We start from the raw sequence: 17,619 nt of genomic DNA on the forward strand, positions 1-17,619 counted from the left end.
GCTTTTCTCCCAAGAAAGCCTTTTGCTGATCAACAGTTGTCACCCTCCTAGGAGTCCTGCCCCGCCCTACCTGTCCACTACGTTAGTATATCAATCTCTGTTTCTGACTCTGAGGAAGGGTCAGGCCAGACAGAGGAAACACCAGGCCCTAGCCTATCCTTCTCTGCCCAGTTCACCACGTCAATCTCTTCGTCTTCAGAACTGCCAGGACATGGGTCCCGCAGTTCAGGGTTAGTAGACACTTCCCTGACTGCCTTGGACGCGGGATACAATACCTCATCCAGCCCTGTCTCTACCCAGTTTGAGCATGGAAGTGAGAGATCCCTGTAAGACCTTTGGGAAGAGTCAGGGGAGTCAAGGTGGAGAAGTTTTTCTCCCTGACCATCCAGTGGCTGGGAGCTGGTAATTTCAAGGTCTGGAGTCCAAGAGCTTCTCAGGGAAAGTGCCTCTCTGTTCACCTCAGAGGGCATGACAAGGGGGCTAAGGGGCTCAGCTGATTCTGTGTTCTCAGAGGGCATGACAAGGGGGCTAAGCGGCTCAACTGGCTCTTTGTTTTCACCAACCAGTTCCTTTTCCAATCCTGTGAGGTCTCTGGGCCAGAGTTCTATGTCTGGCAAACACCATTCTTCCCCTTCAATCCAATTCTTTCCTGTTTCTGACAGGTGATAACTTGGGGTTCTGCAGCCTTCAGCCCCAGGACTCTCCAGAGATCCTACTGGTGGTTCAGCATCTGAGCCACATAGCATGAAGTCCAGAATCTCTTCCAGCTCACTGGTGGCTGCAGTGCTTGTGATCCGGTACTGCTCAGCTTCACAGGGCTGGCCCAGCAGGGCTGTGTCAAACGTGTAGGGCTCGCTGCAGTCGAGGTTCAGCACAGGCTCCTTCCCTATCAGCATTGGGCTGGACCCAAACTCTGACTTCATCACAGGGTGGTCTGGGGAGTGGCTAGCACAGAGCAAAATGTCTTGTAGCCCCGGGCTCTCTGGGGAGTCCTGACACAGCTGGGATCCAGCAGGTATTTCCTGCACACTGACTGAGGCCAGCAGAGTTCCTGAAGGCTCTTCCACGTCCGAGGGTCCTGGGACCTGGGGGCTGTCTCGGGTGTTTCTGAGGGGAGGCTCCTGCACCACCTCCCAGCAGGTACCATTGACAATCTTCCTAAGCTTTACTCTCCCAACCTGCCCCTCCTCTACAGAGCTGGAGGCAAGGGCTCGGAATTCGGGGCTCTGCTTCCTGGCACCACCTGTCTTCCTAACATCTGATGGATCTGGAGTGCTCTCCAGAGGACTGATGTCCCCTGGCTTCTGCTTGTCCACAGCCTGTGCTGCTCCACTTACATTTCTCTGCCTCCAGAGACGCCGGCCAGGAGCTGTGGGCACTGAACTGGGACCACTTAGAACGCTAGAAGGCCCAGGTGTACAGACATGGGCTGATGGCTTTGAGCGACTCAGCCTGATCTTGCGGGGCAACAGCTGCTCATCCATAGAAGGGTACAAGGCAGGATGGCAATGTGCCGTAGGGCCTAGAGCAGGGTCCCTCTTCTCCGTAGGCCCTTCTCTCTGGCTTGATGGAGACGAGCTTCTCTCTTGAGTCGAGCAAACCCTGGCCTTCTTCTTGAGTAAAAGGGTCTCTGGCAAGCTATCCACAGTTGTTAAGCTGCTCTTTTTGTGAGGCCCCTCCTCTTTCCCTGAGGACTTCAACCTCACTGCTCCAAGAGGACCAGGAGTTTGGGGGGCAGGTAGTAGAGCTCGAGGGTGGGGGCTGGGTGTGACCACTCTGGCAGAGATTGGTGCGGCACTGGGTGGTTGTAAACACTCTCTGTTTAGTCTTCGGCCCTGGGGAGCCTTTACTAACTTTCCACCCTCCAGCTGAAGGGTTTCCAGCTCTGAGACTCGGAGCTGACGGGCAGCAGAAAGCACATCCTGGGCTTCTTCCTGAGATACTTCCATCTCTGAAGTATACAGGAAATCCACCAGCTTCCTAAGTGTCCTGATCTTTAGGCCTCCCAGTTCCAGCACCACCTTCCGACCCTGAACTGGCCTTTCTCGCTCCAGACGTTCTGTGAAGAAGGGACTACAGGCAGACAGGATGCAGCAGTGGGCTGGGACAGCCTCACCTGGGGGGGAAATACACACACTTGTTATGCTTTTTCTTTGGTGTTTTTAGTTCCAATAACAAAAATCACTAATTTGAAAACAAAAAACAGTATCATATAATGTAGGGTGATGTGGGATTCCCCTCTGTATGTTATGAATATGTTTTATTGCCATTGGTTGATAAAAAAACTGCTTTCAGCCAATGGCTTAATATAGCCAGGCTAAATATATATATATATAGATAGATAGATAGATAGATATAGATAGATAGATAGATAGTAGGCGGAGTCAGAGTTGCCATGTAGCCACTGCAGGAGGCAAACACTGGATGTGACCTTACCCATAGGCCACAACCATATGGTGATACACAGATTAATAGAAATGGGCTAATTTAAGATATAAGAGCTAGCCAATAAAAAGCATGAGCTAATAGGCCAAGCAGTGTTGTAATAATACAGTTTATGTGTGGTTATTTTGGGTCTGGGCGGACAGGAAATGAATGAGCAGCCTCCAACTATAGTAGATGCTTAGGGCTTTAAAAAGCCATATTCTAGGCTAGGCGGTGGTGGCACACGCCTTTAATCCCAGCATTCGGGAGGCAGAAGCAGGCGGATCTTTGTGAGTTCGAGACCAGCCTGGTCTACAAGAGCTAGTTCCAGGACAGGCTCCAAAGCTATAGAGAAATCCTGTCTCAAAAAACCAAGAAAACAAACAACCGTATCTAAGTGAGGTTTAGTGGTGCATGCCTGTAACCCTCAAAACTTGGAAGGTAGAAACATCAGCAGTTCACAGTCATTCTCAAGGCCAATATGAGCTATAAGAGTGAAGTGGGAGGTCCTTCTGTGTGTGTTGCTTTTATTGGTTGATGAATAAAGCTGTTTTAGCCAATGGCTTAGCAGAGTACAACCAAGTGGGAAATCCAAACAGATATATAGAGGGAGGAGGTGGGAGTCAGGGAGTTGCCACTTAGCTGCCAGAGGAAACATGCCGGAACCTTACAGGTAGGCCATAGCTTCGTAGTGATACACAGATTAAAAGAAATGGGTAAATTTACGATATAAGAACTAGGTAGGAATACACATAAACTATTGACCAAACGGTGTTGTAATTAATACAGTTTATGTGTGATTATTTGAGTCTGGGTGGCCAGAAAACAAAGGTGCAGTCTGTTTACATAGGATAAATTAATTTTGTTTTCCTTTTGTTTTTTTTCTTTTCTTTTTTTAATTTATTTATTTATTAAGGATTTCTGCCTCCTCCCCGCCACCGCCTCCCATTTCCCTCCCCCTCCCCCGATCAAGTCACCCTCCCTCATCTGCTCGAAGAGCAATCAGGGTTCCCTGACCTGTGGGAAGCCCAAGGACCGCCCACCTCTATCCAGGTCTCTTAAGGTGAGCATCAAAGATTTTTATTTATTAATTATATATACAACATTTTCCCTACATATATGCTGCAGACCAGAAGAGGGCACCAGATCTCATTACAGATAGTTATGAGCCACCATGTGGTTGCTGGGAATTGAACTCAGGACATCTGGAAGTCAGTACTCTTAACTTCTGAGCCATCTCTCCAGCCCTCGTTTTGGTTTTTCAAGACAGGGTTTCTCTGTGTAGTCCTGACTCTCCTGGAACTCGCTCTGTAGACCAGGCTGGCCCCAGACTCAGAGATCTGTCTGCCTCTGCTCCCATATGCTGGGATTAAAGGCATGAGCTATCACTGCCCAGCAAGAAATCTTGTTTTCAAAAGACCCAACTAAACAAAAAAATTCTTAAGTGCTTGACATATCTTAAACTTTTGCAACTATCCCATTAGGCTATTATGTGCATTTTATAGATTTTCTATGTCCATAAAACTTGCAATTTGTTTTTCTTTGCTTATTTTCAGACAAGGCCTGGTTATACCCCAGACTTAGCTCAAATCCATGAGCCATTTGACAATAGTGATTAAAGATGTACACCACTACATCAGGCTCTCGTCTCCTTTGTGCGTGTGCATACGTGTCTCTGAAGGGGTGATGTCTTCAAGCGACTGTGTGCACGTGGAAGTAAAAGGACAACCTCAAGGGTCATCCCCACCTTTCGCCTTATTGACATAGGGTCTCTTTGCTATCCAAAAGGCCAGGCTAGCTGGTCTGTAAGCTTTCGAGGATTTTCATGCCTCTGCCTGCCACCTAGGCAAAGGAGCACTGAGACTGGAGGTGCACAGAGCTGTACTGGCTTTACCTGGGGTCTGAGGATTCAAACTCAGGTCTTCACATTTGCATGTTAAATTCATTACCCATAGAGCAATCTCCTTAACCCCTATAGTTCCTTTATATTTCCTTATTTAGGGTACTTGGAAGCTAGACGTTGACCTCAGTCAATTGTTTACCTTATCCTTTAAGACAGGGTCTCTGATCGAACCTGGACCTCACCAATTTGGCTAGACTGGCTAGCCAACGGACCCCAGGGGTCCTTCTGTTTCCAAATCCCTAGCATTGGAATTACAGGAACATATCAAGGCACTCAGCTTTTTATATGGGTGCCAACAAGCCAAACTTAGATTCTCATGCTTGAAAGACAAGCACTTTACCAACTGAGCCATCACCCTAGCTCCTATTTGTGTGTCTGTGGGCACGGGTGTGTGTGTGATAGCATATACATATAGGTCAGGGGACACCCTGGGATATCTGTCTTCACTTTTCACTTTCTTTGACACAGGATCTGTTTGTTTCTACCTGCTCTCTATACCAGACCAGCTGTATTTGAGATTCCAGGGTTCTGTCTTTGGCCTCCCATCTCCTTGTATGGGGCATTCAAGGCACAGACTTGTCTTGGGTTTTAGGGATTTGAGCTCAGGTCCTCATGCTTGCACACCTAGTACTTTTAGCCAATGAGCCATCTCGCTACCTTCTTACTTAGTTATTTTTAGGCCAAATATCATGTGATCGAGGCTGGCTTAAAATTCCCTCTGAAGTAAAGTATGAGCTGAACTTCTGATCCTGCTTCTACAGGCATGCACCGCTGTGCCTGGTGTAATCTATTCTGGGGAACTGAACCTAGAGCTTCATGAAACTATACTAAGGCTCTGTCAACTGAGCTATATGCCCGACTTTTTTTTTAAATATTTATTTTATATATAGTCTTCTGCCTATACATATGCACCATATCTCATTACAGACAGCTGTAAGCCACCATGTGGTTCCTGGGAATTGAATTCAGGACCTCTGGAAGAGCAAGCAGCCAGCGCTCTTAACCTCTGAGCCATCTTTCCAGCCCCAACTTTTTAAAATTTTATATATTTTTATTTTATTTGTATAAATGTTTTGCTTTCAGTGATGCCTGAGGCCAGAAGAGGGCACTAGCTTTCTTGGAACTGGATAACCACTAAGCTGCCATGTGGATGCTGGGAACGGAACCAAGGTTCTCTGCAAAACACAAGTACTTTCAACTGATGAGCCATCTCTCCAGTCAGCACCTCCTACCCCAGCTTTGTATTATTTTTGTTGTTTGGGTTTTTTGTTTTTTGTTTTTTTTTTTTGGTTTTTCGAGACAGGGTTTCTCTGTGGTTTTGGAGCCTGTCCTGGAACTAGCTCTTGTAGACCAGGCTGGTCTCGAACTCACAGAGATATGCCAGCCTCTGCCGCCCTAGTGCTGGGATTAAAGGCGTGTGCCACCACCGCCCGGCTTGTTTGGGGTTTTTGTGGTTTTTTTATTTTGGTTTTTCTCTGTAAATAGCCCTGGCTGTCCTGGAATTATCTCTAGCCTTGAACTCAGAAATTTTCAAGCCTCTGTCTCCGGAGTGTTGGGATTACAGGTGTGTGCCACCACTGACAGATTATGTTAGTTTTTTGTTTTGAGACAGGGTCTCAAAAGATGCCTTATCGTGGAAAGTGCTAGCAGCTGACTGCGCCTACAAATTTGAGTTCAGCCCTTAAACCCAGAGGGTAAAAGGAGAAAACTGACCTTCACCTAGGGACTGCAGCAACACCTCCCAGCTCACGAAATAAACGTGTATTTGTGTGTGACCGAGCCTAAGTACACACAGGAGTAGCATGCATGAGTATGACTCACTCTGTAGCCTGGGCTCTCCTTGAATTGGTGATCCTTTAACTTCCTAATTTTATGGCTTTTTTATTTTTATTTTTTGGTTTTTCGAGACAGGGTTTCTCTGTGGTTTTGGAGCCTGTCCTGGAACTAGCTCTTGTAGACCAAGCTGGTCTTGAACTCACAGAGATCCGCCTGCCTCTGCCTCCCAAGTGCTGGGATTAAAGGCGTGCGCCACCACCGCCCGGCCCTAATTTTATGTTTTAAATTCATATTTCTGTTGCTGACAGGGCATTGGATCCCCTGAGTTATGACTGGTTGTAAGCTGGTACAAAAATCAGCAGATGTTCTTAGCTAATGAGTTCTCTTTCTCTCCCCATTCTAGTTTAATTGTAGGAGGAAAAAGCATAGTAACAGTTTAACTGTTTAAAATTTTCCTAATTATTTTACGTGCTTTACATGCATGTATATATCTGTGCATCAACATGTGTTAGTTACAGACAGTGATAAACTGAAATGTGGGTGCTGGGAACTGAACCAGGGTCCTCTGGAAGAGCAGTCAGTGCTCATAGCCATTGCTAGCTTTCCGGTCCCCACAATTTCCTTCTAAGAAGAGTTTTAGAGGGGCTGGGGAGAGAGCTCATTTGGTAGAATGACTGCCTAGCATGCAAAAAAAAAAAAAACAACAAAAAAACAAAACAACAACAACAACAAAAAACCCAGGATTGATCCTCAGCTCTGCATCATGTTAGGATGGTGGTACATTCAGGAGGCAGGAAAATTAGAAGTCCCAGGCCCTTTTCAGCTACTTGGAGTTTGAGGAAAGCCTAGGCTGAATGAGTCCCTGTCTCAAAAAACAAAAAAAAGACTTACCCTAAACCAGGTGTGGTGGTGAAAGAAAGCCTTTAATCCCTGCCCTGGGGAGGCAGAGGCCAGCCTGGTCTATATAGTGAGTTCTACAGAGCGGCACAGTGAGACCCCACCTTAACAAAACAACACCACCAACACCCCATCTCCTCCCAACACTGATTATCCTGGAAACAAAACAATTTCCACCAAAGAGTTACAATATTTATAGGCAAGAACGTTCTCCTGGGTTTATTATTTACCTCTGGCCTTGGACCTATTTTACCTTGTTCTACAGTGATTTTCAGCTGAACCTCCTTTATTTTCTTACCCTCTGCCTGCAGAAGGGCATCACAAAACACACCGCTCTGCTGCTGGTGACGAAGCTGCAGAAAAGCTACCCGGAGGAACCGGGGATTCCTGTAGAGGATTTTGGAACTGGCAGGAGAGCACATGTTGTATCTGGTCAATAAATCTTCTAAGTTTTCACGGCTCAGATTCCTGTGGGTGAGATAATATATTTCAGAGGTATAATTAAACCTAATTTATTTTTTGTCTTTGAAATGGTGGAGAAATTTGAGCAACAAGTTGAAGAAACATCAGCTGAGAAGGTATGCTGAGGATAATCTCAAGAAAGACTATTGCAACGGTAGTTTCAGGCAGAAGTTGCTAGATAAGTCTACATTTGACACTTGGCTCTGCTCCTAACTAGCCTAGCTGCACAACATAACGCAGGTGACCTAACTTCTCAGAGACTCCCTTTTCCTATGCATGAAACAGAAATAACACTACTTATCATGTAGGGCTTTTAAAAACCTTTAAACAAGCCAGACTTGGTGGAGCATGTCTGTAGTCCCGTCCTTGGGAGGCAGAGTTTAAGCTCAGGAATTCAAGGACACCCATCCTCCCAATATAACGAGTTCGAGTTCAAGGCCAGCCTACGCTACGTGAGACCCTGTCTCAAACACAACAAAACAACACAACAAATGTGGACAATGGCGGTATGTGTCTAACTCAAACAACTGAGCAGAAAAGGTGGGAGGACTGAGTTTGAGGCCAGCCTGGACTGCACAGAAAGACTCGGACTCAAAAGAAAATTCAACAATTCAGCCTTTCTCATTTGCTCCTATAGTGTGAACCCTCTGGGCACCACATCTCAGCACACTTTCGATTTCACACTTAGAAAGACAATACTGCTGACTATAAAACTGACTCTCGGAAGCCATGTGCACCTTTCTTTAAGCTCACTTATCACACTAACCAGCAGAGGGTGCACAATCAAGAAAAGAGGATTTGGAAGGCCTGTTGAAGCCTGGCGGTGGTGGCCCACGCCTTTAATCCCAGCAATCGGGAGGCAGAGGCAGGAGGATCTCTGTGATTTTGAGGCCAGCCTGGCCTACAAGAACTAGTTCCAGGACAGGCACCAAAGCTACGGAGAAACCCTGTCTCGAAAAAAACCAAAATAAATAAATAAATAATAATAAATAAAAATTAAAAAAAAATCACTGTTGATTGATCAAAGTGAACCAGAATGATCTCGTCAGTTTGCAAATGTATGGACTTCGAGAGCTTGGTTAACTGCCTGATTAACAACAGAGCAAACAGAGGTATGCATTTGATCCTCCTTTCCCACCCAAACAAAATGGATATTCTGACTTAAATTTCTAGATATGTGTTTGTGTGTGTGTTTGTGTCCCCGCCCACCAGGCCCATTACCCCAGCCCCACTTACTGCACGGCTGTGTTCTTTTTCTGGTATGATTATGGAGTTTTCTCTCAGGTAGCACTGAGGAGTCTGAATAGTTCACGTCAAAGCTATCAGGAAAGAAAACAGCGAGTAGGAAAATTAAGAAAAGAGAAGCATCAACTGGGCTTGGTGTTCCCACGTCTGTAATCCTAGCTATTATTCAAGAGGCCAAGCAGGAGTATTATATGCTTCAGACTAGTATGGGCAATTTAGTGAACTCAGTTCTCAAAACATAATTTTAAAAGGTGAGGCCTTATACCAAGAAGGGATTGGAGGAACGGGGGAGGGGGGCGTGAGACTAATTCTCACTCCAGCCAGAGGAAATGTGGATGAACAAGGAAGCTTTCCTAAGTACCAATACCTAGCCTTGTTCTCAGACCCAACCTGGAACGGTTCTGCAGTAAATTCGGTCCTGCTGTCCTGTGTTTCCTCTGCTCCAGTTGTTTCTAGCAGGGAGGTTGTGCAAAGCAGCGCAGGTGGGCTCACGGTCTCAATGATGGCTCTGGCTCGCAATCCCGAAACCAGGGAGTGAGGGTTAAGCGGAGGCAACCGCGTCACAGAAGGTCCTGCAAAGCAGATGGCCTCGCACGCCTGGGCCCCGGGGCCCAACTCCGCGGAAGAGGGATCTCGGGCGCGAGGGTTTCTGGGAATGGAGCATGGAGCCAGTGCAGGCCCGAGGTCGGGGCTGCCCCCCACGGCCACCGCTGGCTCGGCCCACACGGGTCCTGCAGTCTCCCCGGGTCGCCAGCAGCCACATGCACCGGGCAGTGATGACGGACGAGGGCCTGAGGCCACGCGGCCCGGGCTACACACCGCGCGCTGCCACCCTCGCGCTCCGGGCGGCCAGGCGTCGAGGGCTCCGACGACTTCCTTCCTCCGCCCGGCGCTCCCGACGTGCGCGAAGACGTCATCCCCATTGGACGGCGGCTCCCGGGAGAGCCAATCAGAGGGCGAAGAGCGCTTTGGCGGGAGCGGAGGCCCAGGGAAGATGGCTGGGCTGCGCGCGCGAGAGAGGTAGCGGTACGGATGGTGTGGGAGGGCTTCTTCTGAAGCCTGACTCGGCCTGCAGCACAGCAAGGGCCGGGCCACGACTCCCGGCTCACTAGGGCGGGCTCCAGGGACATCGAGGTACAGTTCTTTGGTCTCCTTGAAAGGCGACAAATAACCTTGGCCCTGCCCACGTTCGTCTAGGCCTCATTTGTGTGTGTGTGGGGGGGGGGGAGACGGTATGTATTTCTGCTTGCAATGTGGTCAATCAAGATAGATATTTTCTAGGGCTAAAAAGGTTCAAGGGGAAAACAAAATGTCATGGGACTGGTTTATGACATCCCACCCCCACCCCGAGGATGTCATTCCAGCCCTGAATCTTGTAGAACTGGTGACCCAAGGGAGCTGTGGGAACACCTACTTGAAGTGAGTTCTGCACCCTTTTGTTTCTGTTTTGTTTCGTTTTTCAGGACAAGGTTTCCCTGTAGCTTTGGATACTGCCCTGGAACTTGCTCTGTAGACCAGGATGGCCTCGAAGTCACAGAGATGGCCTGCCTCTGCCTCAGAAGGGCTGGGATTAAAGGTGTGCGCCACCACCACCGGCTGAGTTTCTGCAGCTTTTTACAGACAATTTATTTAACTCAGTTTCTGACAGGAAATAGCTGTTTTTACGGGTGGTATTAAAAAGAATGATTTCAAACTAAAAAAAAAAAAATTACAGAGAATGAGGCCAGGAATGGTGACATGTGTCTTTAATCCTCGCTCTTGGAAGGCAGAGGCAGTTGATCTCTGTAAGTTCCAGGCCAGCCTAGTCTACATAGTGGGTCCAGGACAGCGAGAAGCTATATAAAGTCCCTGTCTCAAAACACCAAATCAAGCAAACAAAGCACAACAACAAAGACCCACAACAGCAACAAGAAAAAACTCATCAGAGAGAGAGAGAATGTCAACCCATACTATAAATCTGTAAAGTCTTTACCAGCGTGGTCTACAAGAGCTAGTTCTAGGACAGCTAGGGCTCTTACACAAACAAACCCCGTCTTGAAAAACCAAAAAAAAAAAAAGAAGAAGAAGAAGAAAAATAAGTAGATTCATTATAATGCACAGCACTCTATTTTATACTCTGTCTGCTGATTTGAATGTTACTAAGTGTTGAAATCCAGGCCTTCTTTGTATATGCTGAGCGTGTACTTTAATGTACTGAGCCATTTAAATCCCAGCCCAACAGAACTTCTCTTTTCACTTTTTATTTAAAGAAAAAACAGGATGTTCTCACAGTGTTGCCTAGGCCTGCCTCAGATCTGCAGTCCTTTTGCCTCAGCTTCCCTAATAGGCTTGATTATAGGTGTTTACCACCATGCCCAGCTTCTTCTTTTTCCTTTTTTTTTTTTTTTTTTTTTTGGTTTTTCGAGACAGGGTTTCTTTGTGGCTTTGGAGCCTGTCCTGGAACTCTTTTCTTCTTCTTCTGTAGACCAGGCTGGACTGGAACTCACAGAGATCTGCCTGCCTTTGTCTCTGAGTGCTGTGATTAAAGGTGTGTGCCACCAGGCCCAGTTCCTATTTCTTTTTAGACATACTTTTATTTTCTTCCTCCCAGCTTTTTCCTAATCTTTCATCATTTTATGGTATCTTCTTGCTTTTCAGTGATCGTTGTGTGTGGGGAAGGTTATTGAACACTGAATATAACGTTCCATGCATAAAAAAAGAGAAACAAGAAAAGAGAAAAACAGCCGTGCATGTCTAAAATATACTTCAGGGGCTGGAGAGATGGCTCAGTGGTTAAGAGCATTGCCTGCTCTTCCAAAGGTCCTGAGTTCAATTCCCGGCAACCACATGGTGGCTCACAACCATCTGTAATGAGGTCTGGTGCCCTCTTCTGGCCAGCAGACATACACACAGACAGAATATTGTATACATAATAAATAAATAAATATTTAAAAAATATATACTTCAGATCATTAAGTTATATTCATTTTTATTTTTTGTTTTTTTGAGATAGTCTTCTTGGTTATTTAGTCCTAGCTGGACTTGATATGGTCCAGGCTGTGTCTCCTATTTCTGCCTCACTAATATTGATTGCCTCTAGCAATTATCTTTGGCTATTGAACTTGGCAGGGATGAAGTTTGAATATAGAAGATATCCTAAGTAATGAGAGAAGATTCTTAGATAATGAGGTAGTTCTTACTACCTACATAATATATAATGTATACCTATATAATGTTGGCCTACATAGATAAGAAGTGTGATGATGGGTGACGGCTGTTCTGTCAGACATAGAGCGAATAAACCTGAATAAACCGAACCTTGGTGACCTTCCACTTCACATCTATAAAACGGCAGGATTCTGTCCATAGTGGTGCTTTGGAAGGGAAAGGTAGTAGCTGAGCAGTGGTGGCACATGCCTTTAACGCCTTTAATCCCGGCACTCGGGCAGAAGCAGGTGGATTTCTGTGAGTTCAAGGCCAATCTGGTCTACGGAGTACATTCCAGGACAGCCAGGGCTGTCACAAAGAGAAACCCTGTCTTGAAAAACCAAAACCAAAAAATAAGCTTAGAGCATTGTCTCACTGACAGAGCACACACTTAAAAGGAAAAGAGAGAGAGAGAAAGAAGACAGAGGTAGTAATGAGTTCAAAGTGTATTTCATTTAGCAGATGCTCCATTGGTTGCTATTATTGGGCAGTGGTGAGCTATTATTATTGAGACAGGACTTTTTTATGATTTATTTAACTTTATTTTATGTGCATTGGTGTGAATGTGTCAGATCTTGTGGAACTGCATTTTCAGACAGTTGTGAGCTGCCATGTGGGTGCTGGGAATTGAACCCGGGTCCTCTGGAAGAGCAATTAGTGTTCTTAACTGAAGAGCCATCTTTCCAGCCCCAACAGGGCTTCTCTGTGTAACAGTTATGGCTGTCCTGGGACTCATTTTGTAGACCAGGCTGGCCTCAAACTCCCCCACTAGGATCCACCTGCCTCTGCCTTCTGAGTACTGGGATTACAGGTGTGTGCCTCCACCATCAGACAATAGTTTATTCATAATGAGTTTATACTATATGCCAGACAATTTTAGACATTTGTGTTACCAGACTTGTCTGTAATCGTGGTACTTTGTAGACTGGAGCAGTAGGATTACTTGAAGTTCAAGGCCACCTTGGGCTCTATAGTGAGTTTCAAGCCAGTAGGAACTATATAGGTCTGGCTAAAAAACCAAAAATGACTTTTATGTGTATTTTTATTCTTCCAACAGATTTGTCTGTGATGAGGGCGATGTGTGCCCATGCAAAGGCTAGAGAAGGATATTCAGGGTTCTGTCGAGCACTCTGTGGTTTATGTCTTTGAGCCTGGAGCTGGGCTGGTAACCAGCAAACTCTAGTGATCTTATTGGCTCTGTCCTACCCATAGGCCTGCATATGACCATGTCTGGATTTTTACATAGGTGCTGGTATCTGAATTCAGGTTCTCACGTTTGAGCAGCAAGTGAACTGTTACCCCCTGAGCCATCTCTCCAATGAGAGATAGTTGGTTCCATTTTATTGTTAAGGAAGGATGTTAGGAAATTACATAATTTGGCTAAGGGCATATGGAGGTGCTGGAAAACTTACGTAGGAGTAGCTGGAATACAGCAGTTTGACTGCAGTCTCTTTTTTTGCCCTTGTATTACCATTATAGATTATGGAAGCTTATGAAGATTAATTTTGCAGCAGCCAGTAGGAACACGCACCTATTATCCAGCACTCAGGAAGCAGAGGCAGGGGCATCTCTATGAGTTCAAGGCCAGCATGTGTACACATAGAATTCCAGAACAGCCACGGCTACATAGTGAGACCCTGTCTAAAAAATAAAAGTAAAAAGTAAATAAGAAATAGCGTCAGCAGGAGGTCTTAGGGGCAGAAGTGTTCACTGCTAAGCTTCCTGACCTACATTATCATGATCCCCTAAGGAGAGGATGGATCCCTACAGATTGTCCTCCGACCTGAACATGAGTGCTGTGGTACATGTGTGCCTGTGCACATGTGCAAGCATAGATACACACAGATACATTTTAAAACAGAAAGAGAACCCTTTTAATTCATCATCTTGGCTTACTAATTAGTGAATAAATAATACCAGTCTTACCAGGTGGTAATATGCCAGCATTCCCATCACCGAGAAGGTAGAGGGATTTTGAGTTTGAGGTAAGCCAATGGTCCAATGAGACCTTGTCTCAAGCAAAACAAAGCAACCTCCCCACCGAAGGAAAAAAAAAAAACAAAACCCAACAACAAACAATACCCCTCCCTAACCTTAAATGAATTCAAAGAAAAATCCTGGTAATGTTTATTTAGGTCAAATAAAAAAGCCAGGTAGTTTTGAGTTCACAAAGAAATAGCATTCTCTTAATTATTTTAACGATATTTTTTATCTATTCTAAACTATTTGTTTGTTTGTGGATCCTGCCTGACACCCCGGGCAAAGCCCACATTATTTTGATAGAAAGACAGAGGTTTTCCCCAACAGCTCCGTGCATTCTGCTTCCTTTTGGTTAGAGCAAAAGAGGCTAACAAGCTGTGAACAAGCCTAAGCATTTATTTTTCCTCATTAGCTTTAATGCAATTAAATCAAAACAATGAAATTGAGAGTTTGCCTCAGATATTTCCTACCATTCCAATCAACACACAGCCCTGTTTCTGGGATTTCTCTTTCCTACCCTCCTGGCTTCCTTTGGGAAAATGCTTTGAGGAAGAAAGCAACAAACCAAACAGCAGCAGGCAAATAAAGTAAGCTCTCTTCTGTTTTCCCACCCTGCTAGGTAGGGAAAGGGAACAAGACCCTCATCAAAGAGAACTGAGGCTTAGGCGTGCCGCTCTAAAAAGCTTTGTTATTTAGCACCTCCCACCTCCCCGCCGAGCTCTGCAGTAATTCCTCAGAGACTGTATAGTCTCTGCTTTAAATATAAATATATATATAATATATATATAAAACTTCCTCGTCTTTCTCTCCTCTTTTTTTTTCAATTTCCTATAATAAAGTTTCCTATTGGATAAGGTCAGCTCCCTGATTTATGCCTGGCTCCTATTGGAAGCTCACAGGGGCTGACATCACTTAGGAAAGCTAGGGTAGGGCTGCCAGATCGGTTTGTCACCACCCAGGCTTCCTTGCCTCTGGCTGGGTGCAACTTCCATTTTAGGTGTTGGATCTGAGGGAAAGGGAGAGAAAGAGAGAGAGAGAGAGGAGAGGGGGAGAGAGAGAGAAAAGGGGGGTCGAGCAGAAGGAAGGGAGGGAGAGACAGAGACAGACACGGAGGGAGAGGGAAAGAGGCAGGAAAGATCCTGAAACGAGGAAGAGGAAGCGGTGGCGAACCTCGTTGGATTTTCTTTCTCAGCACACTGCTGAAGCTTTGGGTTTGCTCTTAAAGGATCGGCTTTAGAAGTCCACATCTGAGGTGTGTGCTCTTTTCATTTTTTTTCTTTTCTAAAAATGTGTGTATGACTAGTTGGGGAAAGGCTAACCCAAGTGGAATTTTTGTCTTAATGGTAACTAGGGGGAATTTAAAAAAGGCAAAAGAGCCTGTTAATGCTGATGGTGAATTTCTTATCAATTATGTTTTTCTACTTTTAATAGTTTGGACGTATTTTGGTATTTATATTAAGGCAAAGGTAAATGTACTAGGTGTAATACCGGAAGCTGGTTGGAACCAGAGGTAGAAGTTGTGTAGATTACATTTTGTATGTATTTTTATTTTATTTTTCTGGGTTAAGCTAACATACTTCTGTTTTCATAACTCGAAAAGTTAGTTTTTGGCATGTTGTGTGTGGGTTGTGAAAGGGATTTGTCCTGGTCGGGAGAGTTGTACAGATGGCTCTTACCATGTTTAAAAACTTCCAGCCCCCTCACCTTCAAATCTGTGGCAGTGGAAAGTTGCAGGGAGCTTTAGAGCTTAAATAGTATTGTTGTTTCCTCCTGAGAGTTTGAACGGCCCGGATGGTTGCAGCTCTGCTGTTCCTGGGTGGATCCCTTACTTCTCCAGGTGTGGTGGGTGGGAGCCTCGCCTGTTTGAAGGAGCCTCTTTGCTTTGCCTTGGAAAACAAGTGGATCTCTGTTAACTGAATTGCCACAGCTTTTTTTTTTTTAAACCTAAAGTTACTTTGGATGGCAGAGATTTGTGAAGGTGTTGTATGTTAAACCTGCAAATATGATAATGGTGCTTTCCAGGGTAAGGAATTGTAATCGTGCTTTCTGTTGGCCGTGGCAAAGCGGCAGAACACCTGAAAGTCTTCAGCCCTTTCGGTTTCTGAGAGGGCCCTAGGTTGTGAAGGGTTGGGCGAAGAGAAACCACTTAATGAAAATGTGAATTTGCAAAACCCACTTGAGAAAGCACAAAGGGAATTTCATTTTTAAGCAACTTGGAAAGGTGGTTTTTAAAGTTGTCTTTTGTTTGTGTGTTTGCTTGGCTAACTTAGCAGTAAGTTAGAGCACTGTTAAAGGCCTGTGACTCTGCTTCACGCTTTAGGATTGGTCTTCTGATTTGCTTGTTTTTGCTTTTTGTACATACATTCTTGCAAATGTACTGATCCCAGATAATTATATAGCCAACTCATCAGTAGCTGCAAAATAGGGTACTCTTCTTTTAAAATGGGAATCAGTATGAGAATTAGGGCTGGAACAGATATTGCTCTAATTGTAGTAAGATGGGTCTTAATGTATAAGCTGCTCATTACCTTTAAATAGTTATGAATCTTTTATTTTCTGATTTCGTAGTCCCTGCCCCCATTCTTTTTAGACTGAAACACTTCCTTGAGTTTTTTTCTTCTGTGAAGACATTCCTTGCAAGATGATTTTATCCTTGTGAGGTTGTGGCTTCTGGAGGAAACAACTTTTGTTCCTCTTTCCCTTTCCACATCGTCTGGGCGAGGGTTACAGGAAAGAATTTGACGTCTCCGCCTCAGAATAAAGAGAAGTAGTTGGAAAAAAAGAAAAAAGACAACGTGTACAGTCAGTTGGGCTATAGTTGTCATTTCTAGTTTTTTTCAATTTTCCTTTGAAATTCTTTTTCTTTGGAGGTTTCTTGGTTGGTCTGTGGAAGGTTGGTCTGGTACTGCCAGAGTGTTGGTTTCTTGCTCAGCCCTTAGGGGGAGGGATGAGCCTCTGAAGGAGGAGTACAAAGGCAGTTTGAAAATCGGTTCTGGATGACTGCTGGTGATCCGGGTCTGGGTCCGGCTCCGAAACTGGGCTTTGTGTAGCTGGGCTGAACAGCGCCGGGACCAGGACTATTGTTACAAACTAAGCCGTTGTTTGGCCTTCAGTGAAGTCTAGAGCGTCTTGAGGTGTTAAGATGGAAGATTATTGTCTTTTACTTCACCTCTGTTGGTTCTTTCATGAATCATAGGAAAGGGTACAGATAAGTAATCTTTTATTTTGCTATTATTACTAACTATTTGCTGTGCTTTTTATATTGATTTTGGGTGAAAATGATGACAGATAAGTATGCATTGTACAGATTTCTCTCCTTGTCTGCTTTTTATATAAATTGCTTAGTGTCTTTGTTAGGTGAGTGAGGTGGTGGTCTGTTTCAGGTGTGTGGGGGCTCATGGCTGGTTAGAGCTCTAGCGCCTTTCTGAGGACTCTGGCACGGACACGTTCTGTGCTGCTCTAAAATAGAAGGAAAGCTTCCTATAATTACATCCCAGCCTTAGGTTTATTAAATAGTTGGCTTCTTAGGGATGGAGGAGACAGGATTCAGCTAGGATCACTATCTATTGCACTAGTGAAATATTTAGCTCAGTATGATTCCTTTTTCTGTTATGGTAGGTGCTGGTCCCTGTTAGTGCCTCTAGGTTCTCTTGTCCCCCACCCTCTCTCATTGTTTTATTTTATTGTGTGCTATGCGTTTTGCATAGACTATCTACCTAATTTTTAATAACAATTTTTTGAAAAGG

General features: G+C 45.0%; 2 protein-coding genes across 18 annotated transcripts in view; one reads left to right on the forward strand and one right to left on the reverse strand.

Moving 5' to 3' along the window:
• Window positions 1-77: 77 nt before the first annotated feature.
• On the reverse strand, window positions 78-13,846 carry Btbd18 (BTB domain containing 18). The gene is made up of 4 exons (XM_075987001.1): window positions 13,820-13,846; window positions 9,075-9,859; window positions 7,299-7,468; window positions 78-2,116 (listed from the first exon to the last, which is right to left on the reverse strand). The coding sequence occupies exons 1-4, from the start codon at window positions 13,844-13,846 to the stop codon at window positions 78-80; spliced, it is 3,021 nt and encodes a 1,006-aa protein (XP_075843116.1).
• Window positions 13,847-14,777: 931 nt separating this feature from the next.
• The window catches only part of Ctnnd1 (catenin delta 1), a 49,041-nt gene continuing 46,199 nt past the window's right edge, over window positions 14,778-17,619 (forward strand). For 12 of the 17 annotated variants that reach the window (XM_075984710.1, XM_075984711.1, XM_075984714.1 and 9 more), the window contains exon 1: window positions 14,778-15,125. The gene's annotated coding sequence lies outside the window, so the exon portion shown is untranslated. The remainder of the gene's footprint in view (window positions 15,126-17,619) is intronic. The other 5 variants (XM_075984713.1, XM_075984717.1, XM_075984702.1 and 2 more) reach the window with 3 other exon arrangements.

The sequence above is a fragment of the Microtus pennsylvanicus genome, chromosome 9 (genome assembly GCF_037038515.1).
Source record: "Microtus pennsylvanicus isolate mMicPen1 chromosome 9, mMicPen1.hap1, whole genome shotgun sequence".
Lineage (NCBI taxonomy): Eukaryota > Metazoa > Chordata > Mammalia > Rodentia > Cricetidae > Microtus > Microtus pennsylvanicus.

Bases quoted from the DNA above. Each gene is read 5' to 3' on its own strand.
- Btbd18 (XM_075987001.1), bottom strand. From the start codon at position 13,846: ATGGGAATGCTGGCATATTACCACCTG. The intron at 7,469-9,074 runs GTATTGGTACTT...TCTCACCCACAG, and splicing joins GGGTCTGAGAACAAGGCTAG to GAATCTGAGCCGTGAAAACT. The intron at 2,117-7,298 runs GTAAGAAAATAA...TTTCCCCCCCAG, and splicing joins TGCCCTTCTGCAGGCAGAGG to GTGAGGCTGTCCCAGCCCAC.